The following is a 22,404-nucleotide window of genomic DNA, read 5'->3' on the forward strand; positions in this document are numbered from 1 at the left end:
CTCAGGATCTACTCTCCTAGGACCGTCACTGGTGGTAGAACAAGCCTAGTTTTAGGGATGGGAACTCTGGTACCCACAGACTGAAGCAGCTCATCCAAGATCATGGAGAGAGAGACAGCCCCAGAAGTCTATGTTGGGATAGATTTCTGATTCCCAAGTGCATTTCCAATGGCAATCCATAATTCAAGCCAGGTATAGCTTCCTAATGCAGCGAGGTACTTAGGAAGGAGATGTAAGTATTCCTATTTCCACCAGCTACTTAAAACTGTGTGTGTCAGTGTGGCGATATGGCTATGAGAGATGAATAAGGGAGGTTCAGGGAATAGGGAGGCAAGCTACAGAAGTTGGAGTTAACATAGATACATATACAAATACATTAACAAACAAAACCTGAATGGAATTAGGAGATTGTTTTTTTCTGTGCTGAACTAACAAGCTATTAATCCCTAAATCAGTTATCTCATTTAATTCTGTGACTCTGTAAATGCATATTTTTGGAAATGTACCCAAGAGTAATAAATGTGAGAGGGCGAGGCATCGGCTGGCCGAAAGGTCAAAACAATTACCATAGTTTTACTTTCTCAGACAATCATACCACCTAAACAACAGCCCCTTGGCCTTTTACAAGCTGTGGTTAGCTCATTAACATTCATCCTATGGAATAAGGGAGAAGATAGAAATATTACGGCAAGGCTCAACCAATCTCATCCCGTACACAGCTATATAAGCTGCACAAGGAAGTCCTCACTAGGGATGGCTGCTTTCTAGATGTATCCTTATGGTCTCTTTCCTATCACGAATCTTTCTCTCATGTCTCTAAAAATTACATGGCATTCAAAACCTTTTAAGAGAGCCCCCTTGTTCACCCACCAGTGTGCACTGCATACTGTGAATTGGTAGTGCTTTCTGAGAAGCTAAGTCTCTTGCCAGAGAACGTAAAAGTTAACAAGCCCAGAAGCTCCAGCTGACCCTTGCAAGTTACACAGTTCTATTCTTGGACACGTTGGCGAAGAAAATGTTTAAGAGCAAAATGGTGTGGAGGTTTCCAGATACTGATAACTGGGTCGGGAAGGTAGTCATTAAAGAAAAGCAGAAATGCTTGTAAAGAATAAACAGGATGACCTTGAACTAGCACTGGGTGGTTCACGAGCTCCTGGGAACCCCCTTTTAGAGACAGAGGCCACATATTAGGCTTACTACAACTGCTGGGCATCAGGCGTGGGTTTATTGTTTGTGGTCGTGTAACACACATACACACACACACTAGTAGGTGAAGTTTAGTTTTTAAAAAAGATACAAAAAAAAAAAAAATGAAAGAAGAAGGTTATGACACTGGACACACAGAAAACAAAAGACCTGCGACCTCATAGTTCATACCCAGGAACAGGAACACTTACTAGAGTTCCCAGTTAGGGGACCTCTAGCGTTCTTACCCATGAAGCATTCTGGGTGAGGCTAAATTTAAAGCCCCAAATTTGGGCTGAAATGTAACATTTGCTTATAGGTTAATCTCTGATCTACAGAAAGGCTACATTTTTCATGTACTGCTGACTTTGGCCATTAATTAAGAAGCAGCAGAATGCTTGCTGGCCTATGTGGAAGGATTTTGTTTTTCTTCTTTTTTCCTTCATGTAATTTACAAGCAAACAGAGGGAATATTTTTCAGCACAGTGCACTAAGGATTTTACATCCTCAACTTCCATCAATAATAAAGACAGTGTTGAAAAACTTAACCCACCCTGCCTCTTCAGTCCCACTGAGTTTTAGTTAAATGCTTTTTTATGTTCCTAATGAGCTGTTTATCAGTTGTCAATTATTCACATAAATTAGGAAGAACAAGCTAAGGATTTGTTATACCTGAAATTTATTTTAAAAACCACTTACTAAATCATAAAAAATACACCTTCAGTTTTGATAACTGATTTTCCCAATTTACTCTTTAAGTTCTGGAGAAACATCTACTATCTACTTATGGCTACAGCTGCCACAGTTACCGTAATAGCTGGCTGAAAAGGTGAGCATTAGTCTTGCTTGCATTATACAGAAAAATGTTTCCCTCTGTTGACACATGCAGTATTTATAGGCATATTATCTGACCATGGGCAGATGAGCTTTCCTCTCGCCCAGTCTAGGAATCAAATATTATAGAAGGTCTATGTGCCAAGATCTATCCCTGGGTGATGGAAACTTAAAAACAAATTCTGTTCCCCTTCCTTTGTCCTGAAAGAGAAACTTAAGCATTCTTAACAGGTGGAATAGAAACCCTGGGACTCCACTGGCATCTCTAGAACTAAGGGACATTAAATTTTCCATTGAAGAGCCTAACTACGATATGAATATGTCAAAATACCTAACAATCCAGATGGCTGACTGAATAGCCCAGAGCTCATCATTTATATTTTAATTATGTTCATAAATCAAATGTTATAACCCACCAAATCTTTTCTGAAACAGAACCAGCCTCCAAGATTTATTTTTAAGTAATGAGGTAAAGCCTAGTACATTTTCTGGGGGATCATTTTATGCCTCAGTTGGTGTTGTAAGGCACAAGGCCAAAAGCCAGATGATACTTTCTACCCAAGTGCAATAACTGCCCAGAAATGTATCACTCAGAATGGCTTAATGTCATTATAAAATGGAACTGCTATATAAAAATAAGAAAAATAGTTAGGTCTGTACACTTAAAGAACATTACAGTTAAAGACATGGCATCACCAACAGCCAATCAATTAGGTTGAGGGATCTGAGGTTTTCATAATACACTGTAAATTTTTTTAAACCCCATAAAAGACATTTAGCAAGACTGCTACAGCAGACAAAATTTGTTCATTAGTCAAAGTTGCACAGAGGGTTAAATACCAGGAGGCTTTAGGTCACACTACAGTAGCAACCAATTAAAAAAATAATATTAGAAAGACATTCTGATTTCATGAGACTTTCTTTAAATGTACTTTGCTCTCTCTATAAAGGGAAAAAATATATAAAAGGAAACTCTTAAAGAGGTTGGAATGGCTTGCTGGCAGATTACAATTGATTTCATGCCAGTCTGACCTTGCACCACATTCTGTGATCTTTTCAGAAGATGAAACTCAAGATTCTGTAACCTGTATTTCAGTTTCCTATGTAAATGAAAAGGCACAGTCTCCTCTGTAGGTCCAAGCACTAATATATCAGGTCTTTGCATTCCTTTATTTAGAAAAAGGTACTTTGCAGTTTCTTCATGACTGGGATGTCACCCTTCCCGGGTAGCAGAGAGGAGCAGAGCTGAGTCAATGGAAAAGGCATACTGATATCCTGGCAGGAGACAAGCCAGTGGGAGACCTATTGTCCCGGAGATCCCACAACCTTCCCTGTCTTCCTGAGAATTTCTAAATCAGGAAATGCAGGTGTCATATTTTCTTTGATGTGCTGAATGCAACCAGGTCCAGGGACTTGAGTGCAAATCTGTTTCTGCAACTGCATTTGGGACACAGGCTCTTCTTCATGTTTCTTACTTAGATTTCACCCAATATTCTGAAACACCAGGGAGTATGGGATTTGATGTTTGTGGATCAAGTGCTAATTGTTTCAAGTCCTACCAGGGAGAACTCAAGGGCAGCATGAGCACAGATGATATCAGAATGTCTGGGTAACGGGTCTGGGTCAGCCCCTGTGCATTCAAGTGAGGAAGAATTGACTGAAGAGTCTTTGTCAATCATGGAGGATTATTGGAGTTTGGAGTAGAACGACAATGCAAAGATTAACCTGAGATTTGGTGAACGTTAGAAGCTGTCTGAGCTCAAAGCAAGAATCAACCCCTACAATATGGCTGTCTAAATTGTTGGGAGAGGATAGCTTTGCAACTAAAGAAGGGCCATGTCTAGCAATGCCAGGTGACTGGGATTGGTGAATGAACGGAGTCACACAGAGCTCTCGGGGGAGGTAAAGAGAACATCTTGCGAAAGATTTGCTTTCTATTGTCATAATACATTCATGAATAATTTTCACTGCCATTTATTTTGTTTGTTTGCAAGGTGAAGAACCTCCTGCTGTTACATCTGTTGTTATGAATTGTAGTACTGAAACTGGGCTCTTGAAGAGGCCTGAACTATTGTGAGTGGGATGAGTCAAATCTGGTGGGACTGACGTAAGACCAATACCACAGTAGAATGCAATCTTCTCTTGCTGCAACTTTCAGGTAGGTTTGTGGGTATTAGAATTACTGTTTACCCAGAAGAATCAAATTTGATCTCACAGTGTTGTGGCAGAAAGCTTTGTTCCCAGTGCTTTTTAAATGGGGGTACATACCCACAGAATATTCTTCAGTGTCTTGGAAGCAATTTTCATCATTTGTAAGCAAACACTGGGCAAGAAAATCCCTATAGCAAGATTTTCTGTATAAGACTGTTCCCTCTGTAACAACAGAGGGTTTTTGTTTTGTTTTGTTCTGTTTCTTGAAGTCTTGGTAACTAGAACAGTGCCAGGGACTGGCACACAGTAAGCATTTGAGACACAGTTACTGGATGAGTGAATGAAGGAATAAGTGAATGAGAAAGTGAAGAAATATTGGGGCATGGACTTCTCCTTCCACCTTTACTACTGATTAAAAAATAAATACAATCAGATCACAAGTTCCTCTTAGTCCTCATCACAAAATATACTTGCGTTTTTCTTTTGGAAGGTCAATCCAGCTCCCCAAATCGGAAGTTCAGCCCAGGTGCTCTGCTTTACATATTTCCACCTCACTACACATTTATTTAGCACTTCTGGTGTGTGTCTAAGTGGTATCTTACAGGAAATCAGAAAGGATGTTGTTTGACTATTCCTTTTAGACTTTTAGATGCCAGCTTCACAACTATTTAACCTTCCACAGAATCAAAATTTGACCTTGAGTTAAAAACCATTAAGTGAAGTATGTACATTAGAAGACTGGTTTCACTGTGTAAGTATTCGATGTCCACAGCCACGCAGACACATCTGTTACAAATACATTAAGGTCAGTGAGATGAGAGGAGGCGGTCCTTAGTAAAACAGGCCTCTTTCTGCAGGGTATGCATTCAGAAGGCAGGTTTCAAGGCAAAGGCTTTTCACTTAAGGGTCTTTCCAGTCTTGCTCAGGACAATTTGCCCAACACTCACTCTTTGTATTTTGAATACTGGTTACTTAGCCTCTTGACACTTTTTGTACTGCAGATTGTATCACTATCAATCTATAGTCCTTATAATATCAAGAATTTGGAACCAACACTACTCTGTGTTAACACAAAGAAATAATAGGTTAAAAAATTAGCTTCAATTGGGGTTCTTCATTCCTTGATTATTTCTCATAAGGAATCATTTTTTTTTTTTTTTGAGACGGAGTCTCGCTCTGCCGCCCAGGCTGGAGTGCAGTGGCCGGATCTCAGCTCACTGCAAGCTCCGCCTCCCGGGTTCACGCCATTCTCCTGCCTCAGCCTTCCGAGTAGCTGGGACTACAGGCGCCCGCCACCTCGCCCGGCTAGTTTTCTGTATTTTTAGTAGAGACGGGGTTTCACCGTGTCGGCCAGGATGGTCTCGATCTCCTGACCTCGTGATCTGCCCGTCTCAGCCTCCCAAAGTGCTGGGATTACAGGCTTGAGCCACCGCGCCCGGCCAGGAATCATAAATACTAAAATAACTTCCCTGAAACTCAATTCATTGCTTTAAAAAATAAATAAATAAAAGGGAGAGTGGGAGGAAGAGCGTATTCTGTTAAAAAGAGAGACAGACAGACAGGCAGACAGAGAGAGAGAGAGAGAGAGATTGAGAGAGAGAGAGAGAGATTGAGAGAGAGAGAGAGAGATTGAGAGAGAGAGAGAGAGAGAGATTGAGAGAGAGAGACTGGAGATCAGAGAGAAACAGGCCAAATCTGAAAACAGCAGCTATTATGCTTTGAAGAATACAACCTGGAAACAGAATTGATGAGGGAGAGGATTTGATATCGAAGCTGCTCTTGGAAACTATGTGTTATCCTTCACTCCAAATAGGAAAGATTTTCTGATTTCCAGGTTTTCCTCTCTCCTTCACTGCAGGGCACTATCGATACCCAGAGAAACATTTATTTTGGCACAGATAAAGAACAAGTTTTGATCATCTCCTCAATGCCCAATTTTCCTCCAGTTGAGGGAATGAAAGAAAAAAAAAATCTACCCTTCTCTGGACCTTGGATGAACAGGGCTATGGATTTATAAAATACCTAGCTACACTCAGTCAATAAAACTCATTTTGAAAATGATGCCCACGTATACGATTAACTGTCAGATGATAATCAGAGCAGGCATGGCATTCAAACACCCATTTCTAGAGTCTTTGTTTTCACTCTTCCTTTCAAAACTCACCTCTGAATTTTTTTTTCTTTTTTTCAAATATGCACAAACACAAAACCTTCACAAAATGAGGATTTTTGCCAAACATTTTAAAGAGCAAGGCTATGATGGGTGAAAGCAAAAGCCACACAGCAGTAATTCAAGAGCTTCATATTCACCCCAGTCCAGAGGAAGGCTTTCCTCCCTTGTGCAAAGCAATCTGAATTCCATACTGAGGGTCACAGCTTTTCTTTGAATTCCCAGCTTATGTCGCTATGTGTTGCCACCTTGATGCTATTTAGACAGTTTTCTCTTAACGCTCAGACAGTGAACTGTTCCCGTTTAAACAGGTTTTTATTTGACAAGAGTACATTCCCTCAGATCTGAAGCTCTACTAACCGTGCTACAATTGTATCACGCTCTGCTATAATCAACCATGTTGTAAATTTGGGCAACACCACCTGTACAGACATTCGCAAGAAAAAAATGCACAGAAAGATTTTAGGGTCATACAGCTCAGAACATTAAAAAGCAAAACTGTTCTCTGCATAACATCTAAGGGAAGAGAGCTTTGAGCTCTTCCAGCTCGGGAGCATAATTATTTTCTGTTTTAAACATTTAACTGTGTGCTGCTGCGGTACCCTTGCTGAGTCTCAGAATGAAAGCTAGAAAACTAAGAGCCCTACTGTATGTTCTTCATTCCCAGCAACATTCCTATGAGAAAACCTTATTAATGAGCTTGCAAACGAGCACCCAACAGGGAAATGTCACAAACAAGAGCGGCTAATGCCCCAGAAAATCAAATAACTGAACACTTGGCTGATTGTGGTGCCTTTCATATTTATAATAAAAAAGGGGGGGACTTTAATTCACTGATTCTGAAGGGGTCAACACCTTGCTGAACAAAACAACTCATTTATTTATGTTCAGAAATCTCCAGATGATAAATTACATTGATGTTAATCACTTCAATGCATACTACACAATTAATATCTGTACTCACCGAAAACTTAAGGATTATTAAAAGTATGACAGCATACACATCTGGCTGATTTTTCACATAATTGGGCACAACAGTTTCTCCTGGTATCACAAATAAGGGTCCTAACAAACAAACACTGCAAAATCCTGGTTCAATTAATTAGGACTTAAATCCACAAGACAAAAGCAATTCCAAGTTGTAGCTCCAGCCTTGTCTTCTACGCACTATGGTAGCACTCCATTTGAAGGAGAGAAGTGCAACACTTCCCCTCTTTTTATCCCTCCTCTCTTTTTCCCTGTCATATTTAAAGTAAGATATTTAATGACATATAATGCAGGTTTTCATTATTTCATTTCCTTTTTAGCAGTATTTTTAAAAAATTACTTCATGTAGAATTCAAATCCATGATCTGTCATTTAACCCTATTCGTGTCCTGGTAAACATCCATTCCTCTTAGGTGGGGATAAAGAGAGGTTTCCATAAACCTTCATGGAGCAAAATCAGCCAGGCTTAAACAAGTGAGCATATTTAATACCAACGATATCAGATCAGATTTGCCCCCAAGGTAGCCTTATTTACTCGGAGTAGACTCTGAGGTCCATGAATGGGATCAATATTTCCTAGTGATAACCTATTGTTTGTCACTGAGAACATAAGAAATCTTTTTAGGTGGCAAAGGAAAGGACATTGAAAAAAATTAGTTGTACATTTATTTTAAAGCTTATTAGACACTATACATAACAAATGAAATGTATAATTTAATACATATTTTTACATAGGCCCTGGTTAGGTTAAAGCAATAAAGTGACTTAAAGAAAAATTCTAAATCAGGTAAAAATACAGATGACACATGAACATGGCAAATTTGTGCAAGTGGTCCTCAAATAACTGAATTTAGGAAAACCCTGAGGGGTGAATGGACTCCTTACATTGTAAGTAGAATATGGTGACTATGTGATTGTATTCATCTTTTCCAGGTCGATAGCTATCAAAGGGTTTTTAAAGGGGCCAATGATCCCCAAAAGGTTAAGAACTGCTGACTTCAAGGGCATGAGTCAACATTAAAATACAGGTGCAATGTTACTCCTCACAGGCATCCAAAATAATTCAACCTCCGTGCAGACTGGCTACTGAATAAATCATTCTAGGAATCTCACGTATTCAAGTGTCTCTTCTTTCCTCATGGGCATCAAAATGTGGTGCTACCTGTCTGCAGAGAAAGGACGGCTGTGGGGGGCACTGGAGTTGAGCCATCAACAGCACTGGACAATGACTGATCAGCCTTCAGGGCCTAGTGACTGAGTGCTTCAGGCATTTGAGGAATGAAGCTTTTTGTTACTGCATAGCCGCTAGTGTTCAAGGAGAGTAAAGCTGGTAGGAAATGATGTAGAGAATTCCAATTGTGTTTAAAGAAGCTACAAAAGGAATTCCTGGCTGACTCTGTAAAGTTCTCAATAGTGCTCTAGGAGTAGAGCGTAGTGAACTTTCTTGAGCACAGAGAACCTTACTTAAGATTATCAAATCAGATGCAAAGTTCCATTCAGGTTAATATAATGCTTTGTAATTCTTAGCTTTCCTTTATATAAAAATATTTTTTCCTTATGTATATTCCAAAAAGTGGAATAAAGGCTAAAATATTTGTATGATTTTCTTGGATTAAAAAAACAGAGTCTCCCACAAAAAGGTGCCATATTAGAATTTAAAATGATCAGCTGGTGCATCCTTATTTTTGGACAGCATTAGAGTCACTTTCCTGCAATTAAAGGCTATCAGTACTTTGTTAGATTGAAGCCAAATGGATTCAGATGTGGAGCCTTATTCCTTTTCTTAGAAGGACAAACCTCCAGAATCTACACATTATGGAAACCAAGGCTTATAAGGATCATTATTAAGTTTTCCAAGGAGTAAGAGATGTAACGCTTGAAATATTTCGCATTTGGGAGTGAGGGTAATTTGGTAGGTGGGTGGGACTATATTCTATTTAAAAGATATTCTGGGAAAATACTGAAAGAGTTTAGGGGTGGAAACTGGGTGAATATCTACTCAGGACATACAAAGGAGCTAATGTATTATTAAAGCTAATGGGCCCCTACAAGGAGAGTTAATGGATATTAACTTTGCTTAAATGAATTACATATTAACAAAATCACAAGAGATCTACTATCTGCTAATTTAGATAGTATCTGATCATTTCTGTTTTCCCATTAGAGGGACATTATACCACAATAGTTTTGGTGATATGAAAATTATAAGCATGATGCCCATAATGAAGCTTTATAATGAAGCAGATGAAATGAATTAATGAGGAAATCCTGCATTGTGTAATGTTCAATTGAGCCAAGTTCACGGAATTAAGAAAAGGTTGGAATGGGATGGCTTCTTAGAAGCAACATTTTATAACTTTTCCTGCCTTCCCATTTTGCTCAGATCATTTAGATAAATAATAGGGCTTGCATGGAGTTGAATGGTGGCCCCCAAAGATAAGTCCACATTCTAACCCTTGGAATCTGTGATTATAGCTGAATTTGGAAAAAAAGGTCTTTACAGATGAAATCAGCTTAAGGATCTCAAGATGAGGCCATTCTGGATTATCTGGGTGAGTCCTACATCCAACGACAAGTGTCCTCATAAAAACATACAGAGGAGAGACCCACAGAGGAGAGGAGAAGGTCATGTGAAAATGAAGGCAGAGAATGGAGTGGTGAAGCCACAAGTTAAGGAGCTCCTGGGGCTCCCAGAGCTAGAAAAGTCAATGAATGATCCATCCCTAGATTCTTTTGAGGGGAGGGGGTGTGGTCCCGCCAAAACCTTGATTTTGGACTTCGGGCCTCCAGAGCTGTAAGGAAAGAAATTTCTGCTATTTTAAGCTACCAAGTTTGTGGCAATTTGTTATGGCAGCCCTAGGAAATTAATCCAATGATTCATAAAGGGTAAAGCTTTTCCTTCATCTGACATCCAATCACTGCCATCCCAACCAAACTCTGGTAACATTTCACTATGCATACTCAAAGATCACCTTGATTTTTCAGAAGCTAAATACAGAGTGAGAAGCTGGCTACTCAGCCACAACCTTGGCATAAGAATGGCTTTGTGCAGAAAAAGACTTTTTCTTCTTCAGTAGAAGGGTCCAGAGGAGAAGATGAGGAGACCATATTCAGTCTACAGGGCATGGTAAGGAGAAAACCTCACTCACTACAATCTAGCTTTTATTGATAAAGCCATCGAGATTGTGGCAATGATCCCGAAGAGTAGACTTTTCAACTCAATTTATATTTCAGCTATAATTTAAGCTAAAATAGAGGAAGACATGCCATTTAAAACAAAATACTGACATAGAATGGGAATAAAATCCCTTCTATAAAAACTTCAGTACTTATGATGGGATTAAAAGAGGGGGAAAATTGCCCTACATTTTGCAGTTGGCATAGAAATGATGACAGTCTATATGCAAATAAATTAATTAAGTCATGTGTTAGAGCAGATTGAAATCATTTCAGTTTTACCTTTGGGTTCAATGTAGCATTTTCAAATCCTCATTGGCACTTTGTAATACGGCAGTACAGTATTTCAATAAAATAATCCTTTATTTGTCTGCCAAAAACAAGAATTCTATGTATATTATATAAAATGAATGCATTGAATAAATGGCTTCTGAAGAGTTTCTATGGAATCGCAACTCTACGCCCTCAGAATAAGATACTGAGGTACTCACACTGTACTTCTAGATACCGCTGGGTCTGCAGGTTTCCAGTGACCGCAGGGTGCTCCACCTGGCAGATCACTGGGACCCCATCGTCCTCCTTGTGCACTTTCAGCATCAGCTGACTGGTCACAGTGTACATGTCTGACCACTCTTCCACCTCCGATTTGCCTGGGGAACAGAAAATGTACCAAGACACCAGAGTTGGGTGAATTTCCATCAGTTTGTTTTTATGTCCTCCCCTCTGTCCTCTAACCCTGACATTGCTATTTTAACAAATATGATGGCAGTTACTTGGGATGAGAGTAATCTGTGAATAGTTACCTGATAAAATGTTTATTTCCTTAATTTCCGACTTTTCAACCTGGCAGCATAGTATTTAAGATATATTTCAAGTCCGAATAGCATACACTATTTTTACTGAAATATATTATGTATGGTTCTTCTATCTTAAAACCTCCTGGAAATAGGCAGCTGAAAGTTGAGCCATTTTGACATCTGGCTGCTCAAGGTATTCAGGAAGATAAAAAGAAAAATGTTTTTCACCCCTACAACCATCTGAACTTGAAATATCGACTAGGCGGTCATGCCATTCAGAAATTCTAGGATATTATCCAAATCCCCTAAGTAATTCAATAAGCAGTAGAGTTACAAACAACCCCCTTTGCCTACTCCCATCATCAACAATTAAGAGAGAAAGTAACTAAATGGATTTACATAATTGAAATTGTAATTGAAATGTTTAAACTCTGAGACTTTTGGAAGACCACAAAAATGCAGTGGCAGTGGGCTAGAGCAAAGTAAGACACAGGGCTTGGGGCCAGATGGGAGACACGTCCAAGAACACCCAGAAAAGGAGGGAGGAGGCTTCCGGATGGAATGAATAGGCCAAGGCAGTCCCTTCCTGAACTCAGCGCTCCCAGGAACATGGCACACCATTAACTTTCTTTTCATGTTTTGTACTTATCGGTACACATTTAATGGCTGAATTCACTTAGACAGAAAAGCAGAGAGGAAATGAGAAACTCCTTCCTTCCAAAACCATACCTAGGAAATAGGAGATTAAAACAGAACAAGCTTCTTGAAATTTAAGCTGTTATATATAGATTTATCTGCTTCCAGATATAGATTTCTATATCCTCTTTCTAAAAGGGCTGATTCTTTTCTTTCTCACGCTCTTTATTTATTTAACAAGTACATATACAGCACTTACTTTGGCCCAAGTATTAGCTAAATACTTTACAACTATTCACTCATTTCATCTTCATAAAAATTCCATGAAGTATGTAATATGATTATTCCTATTTTAGAGGAAACTGAAGCATACCACTAGCATTTCTGTCAAACAATTAGAGGAATTCAGCTCCTAAGACCTTTGTGCAGAGTACTACCTGCAGGGTAACTTTGAAAAGGAAGGAATCTGAATGCAGAAATACATGCAGAATTTAAGATAACTGGCAAAAAATGGTCAAATAGGGTATAGGCTGTCTCCTTTATCTGATGCAACACCTGAGGTGGCAGGCATTTGTGGATCCAGGACGCAAACCCGGGATGGCCCAGTACAGAGGTAAAGATGATCAGAATGGGGCTAAAGGAGCTGCCTTGTACCGTCATCACAAAATCACAGACTGCACAAGAACAGGCTGGTGAACTGGGCAATTGAATCATAAATTTCACAAGAAAGGTGGCCCCTGTAAATTCACAATTAAGATGAAGTTGTTAGTCCACTTGGTGCAACCACTCTTGTAGGAAAGCATATAGTCAATACAGTTGATAGTGCAATAGATGTCAGAATGACTGGAATTTACCATAGGAAAGACTGTTTAACATTTTTTTAAATGAATACCCTAAAAATGTGGGGTTCTGATCCCCTCTAGGTCTCTGCAAAAGACAGGGCAAAAGCAATTAGAGTTGAAGGTACAGACAGAGACAGCCTGAGCTCAGGAGACAGCCCTCATGAAAATTTTTCCTAGCCTAAACAGTTCTAGTTTACAGTTTTAGTTCTTTCTGGGCATCTGAGTAGAGTGACAGCTATCACCATGAACCCTCAAACAACAGAATGAGGACATGGATTAGAACAATAAAATGCTTTTATGCTGTGGCCTCAGATGTATTTAGTAATTGATTATAAACCATATCTAAATGAATACTTTTGTTTCATGGGCATGTTTTGTATTTGTCCTTGATTTTCACAAAGGCATACCCCTGCTAGAATCAACTAACTACTTCAGTGTGGGGCAATCTGCAGCTTACCTTTTAGCTCCGTGTTCCCTTTGAACCACCTGATGGTCGTGGCTGGCTTGCTGGCCATAGCAGTGCAGTTGACTTCAATCTCCTCGCCTTCCACTGCAGTGTCTTTCTGGATATCGATCATCAGATTACGTGGTGGGACTACAAATTAAACACATGTGTTTTTTAAACACAGAATGCATTTTTGCATTGTTGCTATCAAAAAGGAGAAAAATAGCAGACATTCCTGATGAGAATTTAAATCATTACAAGAAGGGAAAAAGAAATACAAAGTAATCATCAAATAAAGTGGGTTATGCAAAATCAGTTAATTTAGAATTTTTATCCTAAATTGATGTTAAAAATAACCAATGTGGCCGGGCATGATGGCTCACACTTATAATCCCAGAACTTTGGGAGGCTGAGGCGGGCAGATAACCTGAGGTCGGGAGTTTGAGAATAGCCTGACCAACATGGAGAAACCCCGTCGCTATTAAAAATACAAAATTAGCCGGGTATGGCGGCACATGCCTGTAATTCCAACTACTTGGGAGGCTGAGGCAGGAGAATCAGTTGAACCCCGAAGGCGGAGGTTACAGTGAGCCGAGATTGTGACGTTGCACTCCAGTCTGGGCAACAAAAGTGAAACTCCATCTCAATAATAATAATAATAATAATAATAATAACAACAACAACCAATGTCTCACTCTTATCACTGAGCACATTATATCAATATAGATATTAGTCAGCAGTCATTCACAAATTAACCAGAAAGTAGATATAAAAGAGGAATACATACTATTGAAATGATCATCCTTACCAGGAACCCCCTGAAAGCAGTATTTCTCCTTGAACTCAACTCTTGAATTTCAATCTTCAAATGAAAGATTCCAAAGTCAATGGGGCAAAGATAAAAATCTTTGAGTCCTTAAAAGAATCACTCACCATAAAATGCACAGAAAAATTGTGCCTCAAACCAGTTCCATGTAATTAAAATGATTCATAGAGATCCAGAATGTAATCATAACCTCTGATGGATAATGTAGTAATAAAATCCTTTGGATATGAAGATGCAAAAATGCCAATTAGTTTGCAGCAATTTTCCAAATTCTGAATTCCAGTGCTCCAGATTTTGGAAACCAAAGACGAAAGAGACTCTTAAGTGCTTATAAGTAGATTTACATATCAGAATTAAAACCACCCTTCTGTAAGCATATTAAACATATATGTGATAAAATGGTCAAAATAACGGATTGGGGAGTTAAAATACTGACTATCAAATCAAGAGTATGTAGTGTGATAGTGATGGTGATACTGACAATGATGATGATGATGACAAAATATGTTATCTTTTATGAAACTGAGTTGACAGTAAAACTTCATATGCAACCTTACCTCAGGACTGAGCCTGTTGAAATAAAAATCAGTAAGAATACTGAATTCAGTACAGTGAATCTAAGAATATGTGTCCTGACCACCATGAATAAGCAAAGACTGCTCCGAGACTTATGATTAATAAGTTTCTCAACTCAGAAGAGAAACAAGAAATTAAATATGTATAAACATGCCATCCTGATGATCAAGTTGAATAATAAATTTCTGATACCGCTTCAATAAATTATGGGATTAAACCATGTATTTGGGATTTCCAACTGTTCTAGTCCACAATGTGAAAATTCTGCCCACAGGAAGACTTTTACACTGAACTGGAGCAGTTGAAAATTCCTGTAGAGAATGACAGAAAAGTAAAAGTAAAATGATTTGTTGCACATACTTCCTTAGCAATATAGTGTTTGGTGCTGTTGGTGGTGGCGGGTGTAATGAGTAGACCCAAAAGATCCCTCTTCTTTGTTTCCTGTGTACAAGGAAAACAACATATTTGCACAAATGGATGTGCTGCTAATATGATACGGCCCAAATGAGTAGTTAAACATGGCAAAGAAATACCCTAGTTTACATTTTAAGAAAAAATAAACAAAAAGATAATTTAACATCTAATTTAGAGTTTCACATCTGCTAGCATTTTATGAAACACAGAAAGGCTGTAACAAAAGAAATGGAATGACTCAACTAGCTGTATCTTTCACGTAGTTTATCCATGCTAGATGATAGTCAGGTAGGTTATAGATTTTCATCACACATACCTAGACGGTAGATGGGGGATACATGGAGAGACTAGATGTTTAGGATTAATAAATATTACTGCATTCTGAGTGTAGTATTATAGGAATATTTTTTACATGCTATTGTTAGATCAAATGTCAGAGGAAAAGCCTAAAGAAAATAAGACCTTAAAGAGTGGTATAAGAAAAAATGAAAACAAAACAACTAAGGTATAACATATATAGGAGTGTCTTCTCAACAAATGGAGGAACGAAAGCTAAAAAAAAATACCTTTCAAGGTCCAGGAGAAAATAAGAGTGATGAAAATAATTTTTCATGTTGAAATATGCAGTGGTTCCTAATGAGAACTGTAATGGAGCAATGTAACTGATGGGATAGGACCTTAGGAAGGTGTCTCTCTTAGTAAATGACAAAGAGGGCAAATGGCTAAAGCCACCAGCAACCCTGGAAATCCCTAGGGAATGGGGCAGATGAGTTCCTGCTTTATCTGTGTGACTTTGGGAGAAACACTTTGATGGTCCCTCTGTGGAAACATGGGCATCTTCTTGATGCGACAGTCCAGCAGTTGTCAAAAGACTCCTCTATGCATCTCTGTTGAGTGTTAGTGGAATTTAGCCTCAAACATACTCAGATAGTTGTTTCCTGTGTTCCTGGATATCTTTCCTTTATTATCTCATTTTCATGCTAAGCCTTGAAACCCCTTGTCTCTGCTTACCCCAAGCTTCTCCTAACCTTCACTACCCGTTCATCTTCAGTGGTATCTCTCGGTAGAGAGTCTTTATTGCCTCCATTTGGTTCATAAAGATGAGGGTGGGTTCCTACCACATTATCAATCATGTCTGCTGGTCCAGAGTAAGGAAATGAAAAGGGGCAGGTACACATAAGGATCGCGGAAAATTCACCAATGTCTCCTCCAGATTTCATTTGGGGGCTGAGAGCCTGACAGGCAGCTAGGTCCGCATCTGGATTATTCGTTGTTTGGCATTATCCAAACAATCGCAACAGATACATTCTATTCTATAACACTTCAGAGTGAGTCCTGAACCAGTGCTAGTTCCTAGGATTACATGCCCAAAGAGCTGACATCATCTTCAACTTTATGGCTAAGGTAAAAATGTGGAAAACTTCAAAAGCATTAGAAAATGTGCCCAGTGTTGCAATGGCTCACGCCTGTAATCCCAGCACTTTGGGAGGCAGAGGTGGGCGGATCACCTGAGGTCAGGAGTTTGAGACCAGCCTGGCCAAAATGGTGAAACCCTGTCTCTACCAAAAATACAAAAATTAGCCAGGTGAGGTGGCAGGCACTTGTAGTTCCAGTTACTTAGGAGGCTGAAGGAGGAGAATCACTTGAACCCAGGAGGTGGAGGTTGCAGTGAGTCGAGATCATGCCACTGCACTCCAGCCTCAGTGACAGAGGTAGACTCCGTCTCAAAAAAAAAAAAAAAAAAAAAAAAAAAAAATTTGCCCAGTGTAGAAAAATAAACGGCTTATTTATTGTTGAGATCACCATCCTGTGAAATCACTGAATGATTTTTTTCCAAGCCCATAAATAGTTTTCTCAAGATTGTGACCAGTATTTCTGATCTTTGCTAAGGTTAGAAGAAGAAATAGGCATTTATACTGGGAGTTGTTTGGTTTATAAAATAAAATCTGATAATGCGAATCATAATAGTTTATTGATATGTTACAAAGTTGACTTTGCTCAGTTTTTTTTTTTTTTTAAAGAGCAGGAAAGCTTTCAAAAATATAAATGAGGTGATTTAAATCTGTTTCTCTGAAAAAAAGGGTTGGACAAGAAAATCTTAAAACGTATTTTGGTCTATTAATTCTACCCTGTTTTTCCTTTAGCTTCATAATGTCTACTCTAATACAAAAGGTTAGTAAAGTATAAAAATCCATTTATAAGAAAAATGAATTAAAACTGCTGCTAACCAGAGAATATACTTACGCATGGTCCACTAAACAAGCACATTTAGTAAAAACTGCCTGCAGCCATTAATGAAAATAACCAAAGATATTTCTAAGGAGGTGCATATAGATGAAAACCTGAATGAAAATCACAGAGGGAAATACTAGAAAACAGTAATGAAATGTCAAGGTTCTTCTTAGCTACCCCAAATCTATAAGAGTGCTAATTATAAACATTACGCCTACAACATTTAACAAAAATCAGCAATACCAAGATAAGTCACATTAATTACAACAAAAGAGGAGTCTTAAAGCTGATCAGTATGTGAAATCTCACTCTAAGACCCTTTAAAATAATTAGGTTCTCCTGTTCCTGGAATCTTAAGAACGAACACTAATCTTAGAAGGACAGGACTGTGATAATATTAGCTACTATTATCAGTAACTATATTAATCTTAAAGAAGTGTATTCTCTGTCTCATTCATCTGCTCTCATGAATAGGAGTATAAAGAGCGTCCTACAGTATGTTTGGAGAAAGAAACAAAATTGTCACAAGTGGAAGGAGTGAATGAATATCCTTAAAGGCACCAAATGCATGCAAAATATCATAGGAGAGTCTTCAGATTTTACATGGATAAGATCATAAGCATAATAGTAACTATAGAATAGCATAGACAACATTAACAAATACCCATCTCCATATCTTATAATTATGCTGAAGTTGTTACTGAATGCATCAAATAACTAATAGACACACGCACTAAAATGAGAATCTTCAACCTATCAAGAAGTTTGACAGCTGTGTAAGTACACGCGGAGTCCTTTTCAGAGAACTGCAGATAGCAACGAAGATGCTAATGTCATTCTTCATTCATTATAATATCTGAAAACTCTAAACCTTACGAGAAAGGTTTGAATATAAGAGTATCAGTGGAAATTGTCAGATTTTGGGAAATGAAAGACTCAAACACTGATGACAACAATTTTACTCTGTCAAGGAATCCTGGAGTAAATTAAATGGAAAGAATATTAAGTGAATGAATAATATCTGCAGAAAGAACATCTACTACTTTTTAGAGTGCTACTTTCGAGTATATTTAAGTTAATGCTTCTATAAAATACAAGTAGGAACCTATTACTTCTAGAATAATCAGACCTCCTAAAGGATTACAGGCATAATGCCTCTCAAAATTCTAGTGCTTGCACACTGGCTCCCAAGCACATGGTGTATTCAGAGCCAAACTGATCCATGCAGTGGTTTTGAGAATAAATGTATCAGGCACCAGAAAATGACAGGCAGTAGTAACTGCTTGCCAATGGCTAGATATGCTCCTGAAAACAGAAGATGTGCGCCTTTTGGGGGAAAAAAAAAAATCTTAAAACAAAAGCATTCGGTATTTAACTGAAAACAACCTAGACTGGAAGACACCAATGTTGTAATTATAAAACAGAATTGTAAGGTTTATTCCAAATTCTAAGATTCTTGGTTCTTACTGAGTGCTTTGTAACCTGGGCAAGATGTCTAACGTCTGTTATTATCATTTTACTTCTGTGAAAAACAACATATAAATACGTAAAGGTATATGTAGTAAAATACTCTGAAAATTCAAAATGCCATAAATAGATTTTATTTTATGACTGTCACATTTGTGGAGATGCCATAAAGGATGATGAGTCAAAGGGTGGATGAGTGGATGGTCAATTTGAAGTCTGTGTTACTAATGACTTACTCCAACAAGCAAAGAGCGTTTTCAAATACTCTGATACAAGCAGACAGACAGAACACTTCAAATGTGTGCTTGCGAATTTGGTACATCTGCAAAATACCAAAATAGTCATCGCAGCAAAACCTCCCATGCTTACTATTTCTACAGGTCTAATCTGGATTAAGACCACAATAGTGGCAAATACAAATACCTGAAACAAAAACATCTATCATTAAACACAGACCAGATTAGAAATTGCATGGACAGGTTTTAAACACAACTTTCTAAAATCAATACTCCTCTTGTCAAAAACATATATGTGAGCATTAGGGTTATGTTTTAGCTTAATGAATAAAAAAATTTTCCCTTCTACAGCTGTGTTGAAGTAAAGTAATGAGGCAGCAGCTCAATATGTACATCCATAAATACATATATGTGCACACATACCAAGCAAAAATGTCCTTCATATTTATCTTTCCTCTTTAATCTTCATATCATTACACTGAAAAGCTGCAGTCTGCCGCCTCAAATAGACTTTGATTCATCATCTTCCCGAAGGTGTAAATCAGAGATCTTGCCTCATGCTATAGTGTATGTCCTTGAAAATTCAGTTTCAAGACTCCAAATCAGCTGGTGTTATGCAGTAGAGTAAGCTTGTCTAAAGGTGACTAATTCAGACCACCTTCAACATAGAAATATCTGCTGACTATATTAAAATATAAACATGGAAACCTGGCTACTGGGATTTTGCTGAAACTCACAATCTGGTGATCATAAATGAAGACACTCAGCTCACTGGAGGTGCACCTCGCAGCCTGTCAACAGTTATTTGCTTATTATCAGTAAAAGCGCTCTTAACTCTTTTATGTCCAATGACGGCAATTTGTGGCAAAGTATATGTTCATGGGGTATGATTTTTTTACAGTATAATCTAGAGTATAAGCAATAAACAAGGCCATAAGTCTAGCCAATGAAAAGGAGATCAACAATATTAAAATGAGGATGTAACTCAGAAGTAAAAATCATTACGTGGATTTCATAACTGAGTTCTGCCATGGGGTATAGATTTGGTAGCCCATCTCCCCTTCCCCTGCACAGAAGGAAGAAAAAACTCCCGGTAGTTAGAAGCAATAACATTTCATGTGGTGAGTGATTCATTTGAGGGCTCTAAATTCTCTTGATCTTTGCTTCTGAAACTTGAGGGTTGAAACCCAAGAGCAGGTGGAATCTATAAAGACTGCTGATTGCCATTCCTTAGAGCATTTGGTAAAATAGGCTATTTTTAAAATTCAGCAAGATGGGCGGCAATTCTTCCTGAAACAAGTTTGAACAGGAGAATTCACCATTAACCTTTTCCTTGCTGCTGTAAGCTGTCTGGTAGTAAGGGCCATCCCCGTTCCATTTCCCTGAGTAAGCCCCACATGCATTTCTTACCCAGGACTGTGATGGTGGTGTAACTTTCCTGTGGGGGGTCGGTGTAGAGCTGGCAAAAGTATCTTCCTTCATCAGAAATTGAGACGTTTGTCAATGACACTTTGAGTTCACTGCTAGAAAAATTCAGCAACTGAAACCTGCTGTCCTTCAACGCTGTGAAACAAAACACAAGAGTTAGTGATTGTGAGAAGGTGGATGGACGGTCTGTTTTCCTTAATCATGTATTAAATCTTGTTGTATCTGGTACTTCTTGACTATTTCGGGTGTCTGCAGTAACTTCATGTAGACAAATAACCCTGTCCAAAGGAAACTTATGCATATGAGTGCATGTGTGAGTGTACATATACAATCCAAATCCAGCTGATTTGGATTCTTGAATAGAATCACTGCCCATCTTGCTGAATTTTAAAAATAAAAAAATACATATATGCACACACATCCAGATATGCACTCTTCTACCTTGGCACAATTCCAAATGCTGTCAGTTTTCAGCACTTATTCATACACGTTTTCAAGTTTTCTACCAGAGACAGACAAAAAGAAAACAAAAGGAAAAAGCAGGTCATGAGTCCTCTGAAGCAGGGACTGCCAGGCCCCCCTAGCCTTTGGGCACTGGAAGTTCAGGGACTAGGGCCTACAGCCTTTTAAAATGCCTCAAAAAGTATAAGTAAGACTTTCAAAAAACAAGGATTTCAAATTATGAAACAGAACTAAAAAGGCCTTCATATTAATTACAAAAGCAAAAGGAAAACTACTTTAAAAACTTATAATCTAATAGCAAAATAAACCTAATTAACTTGGATTCACCTTAACATATTTGATGTGATTTGAGGTGGAGCTGCCAAAAATGGATGACCTCGAGCCTACGGAGGCCTTAAACTGGTCCTGCGGTTTCCTAAGTACATTTGGCTTCACAGTATGAAACTGATTAGGCATTAAGCAGGAAATCAAAATCACTGCAAAACTGATATATGTGGGCCTCTTATTTATTTCAAATGTTCTCTTTCAAAATCCTTTTTTAATTTTGGCAAAGACTAACTTAGTATATGACGAAAATTCACTTTAAGAAAAGAAGCTGGCTTATTTCCTTTTATCTTCCCTCAACCCTTTAAATGTTCCTTAGGTTTATCAATGTTTTCCATAGGTCATGAATGACCCTGAGGTATTGGGGAGGAAGGGGATAAGCAGCTGGGAAGGGACATGCTTCGCTTTGGTTAGGCACCGACGCTCTCCAATAACAATTTTTTTCAAAAGATTTGATTCTTGCTCTTACTAAGCCCTGACACTCATATGAACCATTTGTATTCTACACAAGTTTGTTGCAATTTTGGTTTTTGTGAATTTACATTTGGAAAGATTTCAGCATATGGACACTTCCATATGCCAAAGGCTATGATGAGACAAGACTTGGTTTTATGCTTATAGGCATGTATTGCCTTGGAAACTTCAATCTTCAAACCAAAGGGATTACCTTTCAGAATGCTGTATTTTCCTTGCCTTACCCTGTTTGAGTTGTTTGTGTCAGCTAAGTATTTGGGACTCAATTGCAATTCACCTTGAATTACTACAATCAATTTCTATTGCAAAGTAAGACTGCCTTACTTTTAAAAGGGGCCATTCAAGGTTTCTATTAAGTAGAAAGATTATGATTGCCTGTCTCTTCTTCCCTCTAAAGAATTGACTAAACTTTAAGCATCTAACATTAAATTTTAAAAAGGTGGCCTTAGCAATCTCTTTATCAAGACTCCATGTAGGAAAAAAAGTTGCCGTCTACAACTATAGGGAAGGAAACTTACGCCTGAAGTCCCTGAAATAAATGGTCTGCCTGTTGGGATTCAGTAGCTGAATCACAGAGTCGTCACTCTTATTGACTTGGCAGCTGATGGTCGCAACCTCTCCCTCGATCACTGTCACGTCTTTCGTAAACAGATTCTGTCCATCACCTTAAAAAAAGGGAAGAAAAGGTCAGAGGAAAATTTCCATCAATTAAAATGTGATCAATGGGATCTACTAAAGTGG

At 38.3% G+C, this 22,404-nt stretch overlaps 1 protein-coding gene across 4 annotated transcripts in view; it reads right to left on the reverse strand.

Moving 5' to 3' along the window:
* Positions 1–22,404, reverse strand: part of CADM1 (cell adhesion molecule 1) — a 330,900-nt gene that overhangs the window by 42,088 nt on the left and 266,408 nt on the right. For all 4 annotated transcript variants that reach the window (XM_002799803.4, XM_002799802.4, XM_015115760.3 and 1 more), the window contains exons 2-5: positions 22,182–22,328; positions 20,386–20,538; positions 13,237–13,374; positions 10,996–11,154 (exon numbers count right to left, since the gene is read on the reverse strand). In XM_002799803.4, coding sequence (XP_002799849.1) covers positions 10,996–11,154; positions 13,237–13,374; positions 20,386–20,538; positions 22,182–22,328 — 597 coding nt within the window. The remainder of the gene's footprint in view (positions 1–10,995; positions 11,155–13,236; positions 13,375–20,385; positions 20,539–22,181; positions 22,329–22,404) is intronic.

Source organism: Macaca mulatta, chromosome 14 (genome assembly GCF_049350105.2).
Source record: "Macaca mulatta isolate MMU2019108-1 chromosome 14, T2T-MMU8v2.0, whole genome shotgun sequence".
NCBI classification, from domain to species: domain Eukaryota; kingdom Metazoa; phylum Chordata; class Mammalia; order Primates; family Cercopithecidae; genus Macaca; species Macaca mulatta.